Below are 14,421 nucleotides of genomic sequence, written 5' to 3'. Positions count from 1 at the left end.
TCCAGTCTGCCATGCATAACATACAGTATTAAAATAAGAGAAAAATTCTTTACACAAATTAAAGAACATATAAGATCATATTTTATTTACAGTAATAAAATACAGTAGAACCCCCATTTTACGTTTTTTCAGGGGGATCAGGAAAATATGGTGTAAAATCCAGTAAAATGTATTGGTGGGACCACAAAACAACAACGTAAAATGAGGGGAAACTTAAAATCAGAGGATGTAAAATTGAGGTTTCACTGTATACGAGACCATACATGTAACATAAATAAATGTGATGCTTGCTAGGCAATGGTATAGGTTGGGTTTCAGCTTACCTTATTCTTTACTGCTTTGCTTCTAAGAAAAAGGGTTAAACTAAATTTGGCACGGTTCGCCCATTTGGCTTGTCTGTCCAAAGACATTTGGGTGATCATTGTGGAACAAGCACCGTACACACACAGAAGGACTACAGATATGAAGCAAACAAGGCAAGGGTAGTGGAAATCATGTCACATAGCAATATCCCAGTTCAAAGGAGGAATATTTAAAGGTCTGTGCCGTGAAGCAAGAGCCGACTTTGGAGCTTCCAGTAGTAGTAAAAAAAAAAAAAAAATTATTATCATGCAGTCTCTTTTATAAGGTTCAGGTATGGGATCATATTACATTTCCTGGTGTAACCGTAACATGCTTCATAAAGCCTCTATGTTCAGCCATTGACAGAACAGCACAAACTACTGATGGGGAGGGCGAGGTTTTTTCCATTCCAGTTGCAGTAAATACACTGTCGAGTTATTTATCACAATACTTGCAAAAAAAATAAATAAAAATAACCATTTTAAAAGCAGCACATGCAATCAGTTCTGGTGTTAGCTGGACCCCCCCCCCCAACCATTCAAAGGGTTAAACAAGCTGGAGTTGCAGACGTTAAGAAAAAATTTAAAAAACACAACATTCCATTAACATATGAAAGAAATGGCTACAGTGAAGGTCTTACCAGTGCTGTGACATCCTTTGGGAACTGCAGCTGGCGGGAAATAAAGGATGGTAAAAAGATGCTTACGGGTGTAAAGACTGAATTATGTTGTCATATTGATGCCGGGTAGAGCACAGCTAAAAATACAGGATTTCTCTGGAAGGTACCAATAGCAGCGCAGGGAGGTGGAGGAGATTAGGAATGGCAGTTTCCTCCTGGCAGTTTCCTCGCTCTCGGTTGTAGGAGAGAGAAATCCAGCAGCTGCCTCCTTCCCAGCAACATGTAGGTAGCCCAGGTCTCCTTCCTTCCACTACAGTAATTACGCTCACTCCCTCGAGCTCTCAGCAGCACAGCTTATAGATGACGAGACCAATGCCCTATTATTCATGTGAAATGGTGAGGCTTTCCATACGATGGTGCCTAGGAGCTGGGCTCTCAGCTGACTGCAAGCTGCCTTTGCCACACTCCTACTAAAATTAGAATTAGATGCTGCTGTGGGGTATTTCTATGTTTATTATTTTATTTTATTTATTTTTTTTTTTTTCATTGCAAGGGGTTAGGAAAGCATATCTCTGAGAACTGGTTGGGGTTTTTCCCAGCTAAATAGAATGCGGCTTTCCACTGATTGTGCAAGTGTGCAAGGCTTAGGGCTAGTCCACACGGGGAGATAGCGACGCGTTTGCGGTCGCGGCGACAAAGCGCCGCGACAGTCGCCGCGACCGGCGCAGGCGACAGTTTTGTATGGGCGCCTATGTAAAAACGCCTGTGCTAACCACACGAGGCGATGCGCTTTTCAACAGTCGCCTGAAAAAGCCTGGCGAGGCATTTTCAGGCGACTGTTGAAAAGCGCATCGCCTCGTGTGGTTAGCACAGGCGTTTTTACATAGGCGCCCATACAAAACTGTCGCCTGCGCCGGTCGCGGCGACTGTCGCGGCGCTTTGTCGCCGCGACCGCAAACGCGTCGCTATCTCCCCGTGTGGAATAGCCCTTAGTGAGCAGAGAGGGGGAGAATCATTATTAAAGGAGAAGGAAATCTACCAAGGCAGTTTATTGCCACAATAGTGCAAGCTGTAAGACTTCAGAATTTGCAATAGAATACACTCTGGCATATATCTACTGTATTCTGCAGAATGCTTTAGCATACCTGAGTAAACAGCTCTAGAAGCTCTCGGTTTGTTTAGGATAGCAGTTGCCAGATTAGCTTGGTGTGACATCACTTCCTGCCTGAGTCTCTCCCTGCTCACTCATAGCTCTGGGCTCAGATTACAGCAGGGAGGGGGGGGAGCAAACTGAGCATGCTCAAGCCCTAGCCCTGGAGGTTTAAGATGAAAACAGGAAGTCTGATACAGAAGCCCATGAGTACACAATAGAAGGAAATAAATGTGGTGTTTCTTTTGACAGAGGACTCAGAGCAGCATTACTTTGAGGGATTACTGGTGTATTTAAATAGACCTTTCCGATAAAGCTTACTAGTTTTAACCTTTCCTTCTCCTTTAAAGGCAATTTAGCTCTCCGTAAATGTCATGTTGCTTCAGAATTTCTCCACTATAATGTCACAACCACAGCAAAAGTTGCAAGTGTCTACATTTCCCAGCACCCTCAGCTGAGCATTCACAGAGGTCCTCAAACAAAATAAAAGCAAACTGGCAAAGGCATATGAAGCAAGCTGACTCTAGAACATTGTTTGTTTATGTTCAGTTGTAGGCTGGCACAAACTGAACTTCACTCCAATATTTGATGCAAATAAAAAGGCGTTTATTTAACAAAAAAGAACCATCTCAAAAGGTGGCCTTACGCGTTTTGTGCCTTGAGTCATAGGGTAAGGCTACATTTTGAGAAGGTTCTTTTTTGTTAAATTAACTACTTTTTAAATATTGGAATGCAGTCCTGTTTGTGCCAGCTTAAAACTGAACATAAATATGCAAAACTGCCTCCCCAAGCTGAAGGTTTGGGGCTTGAGCACCTGGACCCCCTATGCCTAAGGCACAAAGCTGGGGGGCGCCAGGCACGTACCTGCTTTGTCGCCTAACCCATGTCCAGTCCAGTCTCTCCCTGACTGCCGCTGGTATTTTGTGCTCAAATGTGTTTCTGCACATGCAGGCTCAAGAGCAGTTTCGCACATGACCGCTCGAGCGCGCAGTGGCCGGCCAGATTTCCTACGGCGCCTGGCCGGGCTGGCCCGGCTCTGGAACCTTGCTATCTACTAAAATCAATACTGGATATCCACTTCTTCCCTTCTCCCCTTTTTTTATATCTAGAACATTGCATCAATGCTCCATACTACATAATACAGAAAATGCAAAAATAAAATTGCCAAATGTAATTCTAAGCAACTTCCCAACATACACTAATTACGAATGTTTAAATATTTTCGGAGTTATTTATTTATATATATATATATATATATATATATATATATATATATATATATATATATATATATATATATATATATATATATATATATATATATATATATATATATATATATATATATAATAGAAGATAGCACTGCATACTTCTTCACTGGCTTCTTTTATATTGTTTCAAAAGTTAGAGCACACCAGAGAACGGTAACCTACAGATGCAGTTTAAATAGAAATTATGTTTACAAATAACTTTACCGCCACTAAAAATTTGTAATGAATCTCTCTTGGACAGTTAGTTAGAATTACAGTTTCTTTCATATGGAAGCATTTTATTTTTAGATTTACTTTCCCTTTAAATTATAGCTGGATAATTGGTTTTTATTTTTTCCCCAGTGCACAGTTGTCGGTTATATAGATATGGGAATAGAAGCTTCCATGTGGTATTCAAAGCACACTGGTGCCTAAGGAGACATTATTATAGGGATCAAACCTAAACGGAGTAATCATTTACTCTCTCTTTTGTGACAGGTCGCATATTCACCTACAGCTGTCAAAGTCTCCCGGCTGTTAATATATCATAGCATTACACATCCTCAGCTAGCAGATCGGTTCTAGCCTTAATTTACTGGCAGATATTAAATATTCCTATGCAGCAGATATCAGCAAAACATGTGTCAGATAAGCAGAGCAGGCACTGGTAGCCTTAAGTCCACCATTAAAGGGATACTGTCATGGGAAAACACGTTTTTTTTTTTCAAAATGAATCAGTTAATAGTGCTGCTCCAGCAGAATTCTGCACTGAAATCCATTTCTCAAAAGAGCAAACAGATTTTTTTATATTCAATTTTGAAATCTGACATGGGGCTAGACATATTGTCAGTTTCCCAGCTGCCCAAGTCATGTGACTTGTGCTCTGATAAACTTCAGTCACTCTTTACTGCAAGTTGGAGTGAGATCACCCCCCTCCCCTCCCATCAGCCTAACAACCGAACAATTGTAAAGGTAACCAGATAGCAGCTCCCTAACACAAGATAACAGCTCCCTGGTAGATCTAAGAACAGCACTCACTAGTAAGGGTCAGTCCACTTGAGCAGATTCGGGGAGATTTAGTCGCCTGGCGACAATGTCCCCGAACTGCCTTTGCGTGTCTTCCCGTCTGCTATAATGAAAAGTCGCGTTCGCTAAAGCATACGCGGCACTTATTTTTCTAAAGTTGCCTCACGAGGAAACTTCGGAAAACGAAGCGCCGTGTGTGCTTCAGCACAGGCGACTTTTCATTATAGCGGACGGGAAGATACGCAAAGGCAGTTCGGGGTGATTGTCGCCCAGAAGAAGAGGCGATTAATCGACAGGCGACTAAATCTCCCCGAATTTGCTCATGTGCACTGACCCTAAAAGCTAAGTCCCACTGAGACTGATTCAGTTACATTAAGTAGGAGAGATAACAGCCTGCCAGAAAGTAGTTCTATCCTAAAGTGCAGGCACAAGTCACGTGACTGGGGGCAGCTTGGAAACTGACAATATGTCTAGCCTCATGTCAGATTTCAAAATTGAATATAAAATAAATCTGTTTGCTCTTTTGAGAAGTGGATTTCAGTGCAGAAGTCTGCTGGAGTAGCACTATTAACTGATGTGTTTTGGAAAAAAAACATGTTTTCCCATGACAGAATCCCTTTAAGTGTTTAAATACAATTTAGCAGCATCCATCCAGCAACCCAAGAGGTGTTGGGATATGTAGTTTAGGCCTTAGCTTGCATACATCTATCTAAGAAGTGAAATTGCCTTTGGATTTCTTAGGCCAGTAAACCTAGCAACCAGGAATTGGACTGAATGCAAGGCTACATTGCCCTTACTAGACTCCCAAGTTCACTTGCACAACACAATTTCAAGTACTACCTAGCATGCTACTTCAGAAAAATACTTCCCCTAAAGACTTCAGAATTTGCAATAGAATACGATCCTGTCATCGGGAAAACATGTTTTTTTCACAACGCATCAGTTAATAGTGCTACTCCAGCAGAATTCTGCACTGAAATCAATTTCTCAAAAGAGCAAACAGATTTTTTTATATTCAATTTTGAAATCTGACATGGAGCTAGACATTTTGTCAATTTCCTAGCTGCCCCTGGTCATGTGACTTGTGCCTGCACTTTAGGAGGGAAATGCTTTCTGGCAGGCTGCTGTTTTTCCTTCTCAATGTAACTGAATGTGTCTCAGTGGGACATGGGTTTTTACTATTGAGTGTTGTTCTTAGATCTACCAGGCAGCTGTTATCTTGTGTTAGGGAGCCGTTATCTGGTTACCTTCCCATTGTTCCTTAGTTTGGCTGCTGGGGCGAAAAGGGAGGGGGGTGATATCACTCCAACTTGCAGTACAGCAGTAAAGAGTGATTGAAGTTTATCAGAGCACAAGTCACATGACTTGGGGCAGCTGGGAAATTGACAATATGTCTAGCCCCATGTCAGATTTCAAAATTGAATATAAAAAAATCTGTTTGCTCTTTTGAGAAATGGATTTCAGTGCAGAATTCTGCTGGAGCAGCACTATTAACTGATTCCTTTTGAAAAAATTTTTTTTCCCATGACAGTATCCCTTTAATTAGAATGCACATATTAAAAAGTATGTGCACACTTCAGTCATATCAGATCACCTCTGAGCCTGAACTAGAGGAGGAACCATTAGAAAGCTTGTTTTTGCAGCATTTTGAGAGTTCCCACAAACCTCGCTATGTAAACTTATGAATACCAGGACAAATGGGTTATTTCACTTAGATGCCGATTCACACAAACATTAGCCTTTAAAGATGTGACAGAGAATGGGGCCATTGTGCATGAAGCTTTGCTTCTCTATCACATGAGAATATCTTTCCCGAAATCGGCACTTTACTAGCTACCGACTCCAGGCTACACCCTGTCCGTGGAATTCTCTACCCGCCTCAATCCTCCTCACTTATCCTCCCCGGAGACCTATCCATTACAAGACGTCTGCTTCTTTCCCCATCTGATTATAAACTCCCATAACAAGGGCCCTAAAAAAGATCAAGTACATAATGCCGGTGCTTCTTGGGTAACGGCTTCATGAATTGATCTTCAACTCGTGGTTCTCTGTCACAGCTAAAGAGCCAAGGGTTTGACAATCAGTTGCGTAGTGGCCAAGTAATAAGGTAATAATACACATTAGTAACTTTCCTGTTCCGACGTCTACATTTGCCTTGCTGCTCTGACATAAGCTACTATGTAAAAGAAGGTGGGTCAGAGGCAACAAAAGACAGGTCCCAGCCCAGGTTGCAGGTAAGTGTCAGGAGGAAGGCTATTAGGCAGTAAACGAAGAACTCATTATCGGTGTGTGTGTGTATGCTTGAAAAGGAAGCAAAATATCTAGATAGGGGAAAGGATCAGTTGTTAAAGGGATACTGTCATGGGAATACGCATCAGTTAATAGTGCTGCTTCAGCAGAATCCGTTTCTCAAAAGAACAGATTTTTTTTATATTTAATTTTGAAATCTGACATATTGTCAGTTTCCCAGCTGCCCCCGGTCATGTGACATGTGCTCTGATAAACTTCAGTCACTCTTTACTGCTGCACTGCAAGTTGGAGTGATATCACCCCCTCCCTTTCCTCCCCAGCATATAACAACAGATTACAACTGTCTGGTAGATCTGAGAACAGCACTCAATAGTAAAATCCAGGTCTCACTGCGACACATTCAGTTACATTGAGTAGGAGAAACAACAGCCTGCCAGAAAGCAGTTCCATCCTAAAGTGCTGGCTCTTTCTGAAAGCACATGACCAGGCAAAATGACCTGAGATGGCACCTACACACCATGACACCAAAATCATGACAGAATCCCCTAAAGAAATCACTTATGTTGTAGAGCTTATGTGGCCGAGTGCAGCTGGAAAACTTAGTGTGGATCAACAATTGCAGTGTAGCTTGCAGTACCAATTTGACCTGCTGTTGGTTAAAAATCCAGGTATGGGATCCGTTATCTGGAAACGCGTTATCCAGAAAGTTTCAAATTACAGAAATTGCCACCTCCCATAGACTCCATTTTAACCAAATAATCCACATTTTTAAAAATGATTTCCTTTTTCTCTGTAATAATAAAAAAGTACCTTGTACAGGTGTGGGATCGGTTATCCAGAACGCTCGGGACCTGGGGTTTTCTGGATAACTAATTTTTCTGTAATTTGGATATTCATGCCCTATGTCTACTAGAGAGTCATGTAAACATGCTTTTGCTTCCAATAAGGATTAATTATATCTTAGTTTGGATCAAGTACAAGGGACTGTTTTATTATTACAGAGAAAAAGGAAATCACTTTTAAAAATTTGGACTAACTATTCACTTTGCTCAATAATAATAATAATAATAATAATAATAATAATAATAATAATAATAATAATAAAACAGTCCCTTGTACTTGATCCAAACTAAGATAAAATTAAGCCTCATTGGAAGCCGAACCAGCCTATTGGGTTTATTTCATGTTTAAATGATTTTCTAGTAGACATAAGGTATGAAGATCCAAATTACGGAAAGAGCCGTTATCCTGAAAGTCCCAGGTCCTGAGTATTCTGGATAACAGGTTCCAAACCTGTACCAATTTCCCAAATTCCAGCAATTGAGCTTCCAGTGGTCAACGTCATCAACCTGGAAATAAGGCTTAAATCCAGAAATTAGGGTTATGGAAATTAGTCCTCAAGCCGGAACAGGAGAAGTTTAAAAAACGTATTATGCAAAAGTGATTGTGGTACACCTTTAAGTTAACTTTCAGTATGTTGTAGAATGGCTACTTCTAGGCAACTTTTTAATTGGTCTTCATTATTTGCCTTCTTCTTCTGACTCTTTCCAGCTTTCGAATCGAGGCCACTGACCCCATCTAAAAAACAAATGCTCTGTGAGCTACAAATGGATTGCTATTGCTACTTTTTTATTACTCACCTTTCAATTGAGACACTCTACTATTCATATTCCAGTCTCTGAGTCAAATAATTGCATGGTTGCTAGGATCATTTGGACCCTAGCAACCAGACTGCTAAAATTGCAAACTGGAGAGCTGCTGAATAAAAAGCTAAAAAAACCTCAAAAAACGCATATAATAATAAATGAAAACCAATTGCAAATTGTCTCAGAATTTCACTCTCAACATCATACTAAAAGATAACTCAAAGGTGAACAACCCCTTTAATAAGTGAACACTCTGGGCCTACTTGCCTGTAATATATCACATCAGGGATTTATTCCCTCAGAATTAAATGTAGTACCAGCTATGCTTTAATACAAGAGAAAGCAAAGCCTCTATTAAATTTTCATATGTCGTCATCATATAATTAAGATATTGTGCTCTGGCTGATAGGGCCAGAAAGTGCTACACGGCCATAATATATAATACGTTACTTTTCCTATATCCCGTTGAAAGTCGTTTATTAGAGGCATACCCACTGCTCACTTACACTGCCTCTAGAAACACTGGGAACGCAAAACCAGGCAATTTTAAATGGCAATAGTTTGTGTTGGAACTGAGCAATCAGAGGGGGGAATCTTAAACAGAGCTATTTTTATAGCCGCCTGCAAAAACCCAGGGAAAGAGGTTGCTAAAAGCACAAACCACAACCGGATTAATAATGAATGCAATGGCCGCTTTATTTGCTAAACACACTTTGTATGAGGAATGGTAACATTTTTCTTTATTGCGCATTTACTCTAATTATAGAAGTGCATTTGGAGGACTCAAGTTCTGTAGTTGTAGGCATCCAACAGCAATGGTAAAAAAATAAAGCAAAATGGCAGTCAAGCATATACACAGGTACAGAGCACCACCTATCAGCATTTTCTCCATTTGCAATGCTGGCCTTGCAGGCTGATAGTCGCCTCAACAGGCAGCTTAATGGCTCATGCCCTGGAACAAGCCAACAGCATGCCCATTTGATATCGAACTAGGGATCAGCCACAAAAAGTATCAATAGACACAGGTTTTAAAAATCCTACCAGTGCTAATGCACTGGGCTTTGAAAGGATGGCAGTTTGGTGGTTTGCCCATTTATATATTGGGTCAAATAAGGCCATGGGAGCTAATGATTGGATCTACTTCTGAATGGTAAGACTTTGATCTTTATGGTTATTGGCAGGTAGGGAGATGGGAAAGTCTGATCGTACGTTGATTCATATGATCGGACCTTTGCGTCTGTGGCCAGCTTTACCTGTGCTCTTATAAACACCCCCACTTCCCCCCAGCAGCCTAACAATAGAAAAATGGGAAGGTAACCAGATAACAGCTCCCTAACACAAGTTAACCGCTCCCTGGTAGATCTAAGAACAGCACTCAATAGTAAAATCCAGGTCCCAATGCGACACATTCAGTTGCATTGAGTAGGAGAAACAACAGCCTGCCAGAAAGCAGTTCCATCATAAAGTGCTGACTCTTTCTGAAAGCACATGACCAGGCAAAATGACCTGAAATGCACCTACACATCAATATAACAACTTGTTGATTCAGGAATGAAATTTTATATTTTAGCGTGAATTATTTGCGGTGTAAACAGTAGCATTTAGAAATAAAAACTACACCATAAAAATGATGACAGAATCCCTTTAATCTTCCTTTTGCTTGCTTTAGATACGCAGGGAGTTTTAAAATGCACTAGACGAAGGTTACAGGCTTTGACATTCAACAACAAGACCCAATCCTGGATTCGATGCAATAAGAAAATATTAACAGTTATCGACAGCGTGGGTCATATAATCCTTGGCCTCCTTGTATGGCTACTATGGAGAGGCAGAATCAAAAATTTGTGCAGAATCAAAAATAATCACTAGAAATGTGGTTTATGTATAAAATATTTGTGTGGCGGAATGCCGGCCTCTGTAATCCATTATTGCCAGCCACTGAAACTGTCATCTAAAACACAATTCCCAATAGTTTATCAGCAACGAAAATGATGGTGTGATCAGCTGAATTCCTCCTTACTGAATAAGGGCCTTTATAAGATTGTGTGTGTGACTCACTGATAACAGATGAGACCGTGCACAACCTTTACTGAACTCAAGATAATGTTTCAAAACATACAATCATTTAGCAGACAGCAATGTTATCCAACACATAATAAAGAATTATTGAGGATTTTACTACTGTGCCAGAGACTTTCCAGTGTATCAGCGTTTGTTCCAATTACTGGGAGATAAGCACTTGGTTTCACTAGTCGGCAACTTGAGTAACAAAACTGTTCCTTATTCTACTTTTCTGATTTAAAACACAAAGCTAGATATATAAAATGATCAGAACAGGAAAAGTGACTTCCCCCTGTATTGTCCAAGCAAATTGTCACACTACAGTATGTTATAGAATGGTCAAGTCTAAAGGTGGCCGTAGATGCACAGATAATATCATACGAAACAAGTTTTCGTCCGATATTCGGTGAGTGTGGTGGGAAAAGAACGGACCGATATCGGCAGTAGACTTGGATTATCGGTCGGCTCATGGCGATCGGGCTAGATGGAAATTTTTTTTGGTAATTTGGACCCTAGCAACCAGACTACTAAAATTGCAAACTGGTGAACTCAGTGGCGTAACTAGAGTGTGCTGGGCCCCCCGACCTCCATCCTCCCACCCACTTCCTGTCTCCACCCACTTCACAAACTCTGCCCAGACTCCCCCCCCCACTATCCGCCCTGTACTGATGCAATCTGCTTCCATGCAGCAAGTAAGAGAGGGAGAAGGGGGGGGGTTCTTGTTGGCTATAGAGGAAGCAGTCCGGGCCCCCTTTTCCATACTCAGAATACCACTCTCGCCATCATAATAAAAGTGAACTCAAAGGTGACCAAACTTTGTCAATGCTGGTCATTTGGGAGACTTTTTTTTCTAAAAACAGTGTCAAATGCCCCCACTGCCCTTAAATTTGCTTGAAAACATGGCAGTTTTTGTTTTTTAAGTAGCATTATGCCGACTTTTTACCTATCCTAGTCATCCCTATCTTGGGCTCACATAAGCACAGTGGAGTCAAATATTCAGATTCTACTCTACTACACAGGTGTGAGTCCAAGTCAGGGATGCTGGGAAGCATCAGAAAAAGATTACTTGTATGACATGAGTTTGATTGAGGCTGCAGTAAGCAATCCATGGTGCCATAAAAGCGTGAGGTGGAAATGAAGAGGCCCAGAAACCAGTTATCCAGAAAGCTCCAAATTTCGGAATGGCCATCTCCCATAGACTCCATTTTATCCAAATAATGCAAATTTTTAAAGATTAACTCCTTTTTCTCAGTAATAATAAAACAGTAGCTTGTACTTGATCCCAACTAAGATATCATTAATCCTTATTGGAAGCCAAACCAGCCTATAGGGTTTATTTAATGTTTAAATGCGTTTCAAGACCCTTTTAGCCATGTTCTGCTATAACCACTTCTCAGCATGACCTAGAGGTAACTTTTAATGTACATATTTTAAAAAGTAGTTTTTTAGTGTCAGTATCACTTTAAGTCTACCAGAAACGCATTTAAACATAAAATAAATCCAATACTTTGGTTTTTCTTGCAATAAGGAATTATGTATGCCTTAGTTTGGATCAATTACAAGGTACTGTTTTATTATAAAGGAGTTCCTCTTTAATGGAGTCTATAGGAGGTGGCCATTCCGTAATTCAGAGCTTTCTGGATAATGGATCCCATGCCTTTCCTTCAATTATTGCTGCCTTTAACCTTTTCTATGCCAAGTGCCTCTGATCTCAGATCAAAAGACAACCCGGCAATGTAGAACCTACAGCACTATCACACTGGAACATTTATATTGGTGCCACAAGTTCTATGTTTTTCAGGCACTTTTAGCCAAAGACCTGCACTTTCATTTCATTTCCAGCAAATTTTGTAACGCTGAAGCAGATAGTTAAGCCAAACAAATAAGCCTCTTGTACAACTAAATACAATTAAATAGGCTGACAGATAAATTGAAAGAGAACTCACCAATTGTAGGATATCTTCATCTTTTGGCATCACGCTGAGTTCTAACGTGGAATCGCTGAAGTAAAAAGAGATTTTTTTTCTTTTAAAATGTTTCTCGAAAAATATCCAATATGAATGAATGTGTTTGAAAGTATGAAGAAAATATTTTAGGTAAAATAGGTACTGGTGTTAAAGCGCTGTCATTTTTAGAATAATAGACAACTATATGCCATACAACTTTGCAGCTGGCCTTCAACTTTTATTTGTGTTTGTATTGCAGAATAAAACTTTTTTAAATGTAGCTCTTCACTATGTAAATGAAGATCTGGTTGCTATAGACACAAACCCTAGCAACCATGCAGCAATTGATATGTCAGAATGGATGAGGAATAGAAGAGGAAAAAGAACAAGGGGCAGCAAGCAGCAAAAGTTTTGTTACAGGCTTTAGGGATATCTAGCATAAGGATTCCTCTCTACAATGCACAGATAATCAATAAAATGTATGGTTTAAAGTTCTGCACCAGGGTTTTATTGTTTAGCAATAGGTCAGCACTCATTATATCATCTTTCAAATAAAATATATTCAATAGAAGCCAGAACTTCCAGACCCCCGTTATAAATACATTTTTAAAAATGGCCATATATAAATATAGTATGGGGCCTTCCAACATTCTGCCTGATTGATATTTGGCCAAAAATCAGCCAGGGACCTATCGTCGGGTTAGGAAATCACGTGGGTGGAGACCAAAACGTCCTCTCTAGAAGGCTCTGGATAGGCCTGTATTAGAATCATAAATCAGAGATGCAATGAATCCACTATTTTGGATTCGGCCTAACCCCAAATACTTCTGGAAAGATTCGGCTGAATACTGAACAGAATCCACATATGCAAATTAGGGGTGGGAATGGTGAAAATGTTTTACTTCCTTGTTTTCTGACAAAAAGTTGTGTGATTTCCATCACGTTCCTAATTTGCATATGCAAATTAGGATTCGGATTCGTTTCGGCCGGGCAGAAAGATTCCTGCTAAAAAAGGCCGAATCCTGAACCGAATCCTGGATTCGATGCATCCCTACCAGAAATAACATATCAGACAAAACATACTCACCTGTTTTGGATAAGAGCAATAACTTGGGAGTATGTTTTACCAATGACACTTTCACCGTTCACTTTTATAATCCGGTCCCCTAAGCAGAGAAAAGAAACAGATTGCAATTAAAGGGACATAATACTCACTGAATACTGCTTTGCAAAACATTACTATTGCTTTTCTTGCCAAGTATCAAATGATTGCCTGGAAAGCAAGCCTCCCACCAGATTTCATTACCTGGCCAGCTAGTAGTAAGTAAAGTCAGGCCCGGATTTGTGGAGAGGCCACCAAGGTCCGGGCCTAGAGCGGCAGGATTTTAGGGGGCGGCATGCTTCCCAACCACGCCCACATTGGTTCAGAAACACTGGGGATGTGCAGGAGATACAATAGAGTGCGAAATGCAAAGAATAGAACGTTGACTTTTTTCATTATATTTGGTCATGTCCAATGATAAAGATTCTATGGGAGAAAATCGAACGTTTCATTAAAGATCCAATTAATATAAATATTAAATTGGGTCCAGAATTTGCACTTTTAGACATGAAAGTTTCATCTGTTAAGGCAAATAATGTCCTTTTTGTCAACTGTTCAGCTGAGGTTCTTGATTTTTGTCAACTATTAATGGCAGCCACTAGGAAATCTATATTTTTGTTCTGGACAACAGAAAACCCCCCACTCTGAAAGATGTACTTTCATATTTACATAGCTTATGTATTCAGGAGGTTCTTGGATTCAGAATTGGGGGATTTTTCCTTGAAGGACAGGAGATGGTCAATTTATATAGAATCTTTAGATGACAATAAAAAGAAATTTATACATAAACCCATGGGGAAGGCTGATTGATAATTCAGGAATTAAACTAGGTTGTCACCCAATTCATGTAAATTTTTAATTTCTAAAATGTGTTTACTATTTTTCTCTTTCTGAACTTTAAAACGCATGTGTATAGGTGAGAAACAGGTCAAGATAGTTAACAATATTTGTTTATTGATTAGGAAAAAATCTGTATGATATTCATTTGAAATGTTTATTTACATGTAAAATGATCATAATGCTTTGTTG

At 40.0% G+C, this 14,421-nt stretch overlaps 1 protein-coding gene across 3 annotated transcripts in view; it reads right to left on the bottom strand.

Moving 5' to 3' along the window:
* Window positions 1-14,421, bottom strand: part of arhgap21.S (Rho GTPase activating protein 21 S homeolog) — a 112,503-nt gene that overhangs the window by 35,587 nt on the left and 62,495 nt on the right. For 2 of the 3 annotated variants that reach the window (XM_018268712.2, XM_041567175.1), the window contains exons 5-7: window positions 13,378-13,456; window positions 12,291-12,345; window positions 983-1,012 (exon numbers count right to left, since the gene is read on the bottom strand). In XM_018268712.2, the coding sequence (XP_018124201.1) occupies window positions 983-1,012; window positions 12,291-12,345; window positions 13,378-13,456 (164 nt within the window). 3 annotated transcript variants of the gene reach the window in all.

This window comes from Xenopus laevis, chromosome 6S (genome assembly GCF_017654675.1).
Source record: "Xenopus laevis strain J_2021 chromosome 6S, Xenopus_laevis_v10.1, whole genome shotgun sequence".
Taxonomy (NCBI): domain Eukaryota; kingdom Metazoa; phylum Chordata; class Amphibia; order Anura; family Pipidae; genus Xenopus; species Xenopus laevis.
The sequence above is the reverse complement of the archived record's forward strand: the minus strand, read 5'-3'. Positions and strand labels throughout refer to the sequence as shown.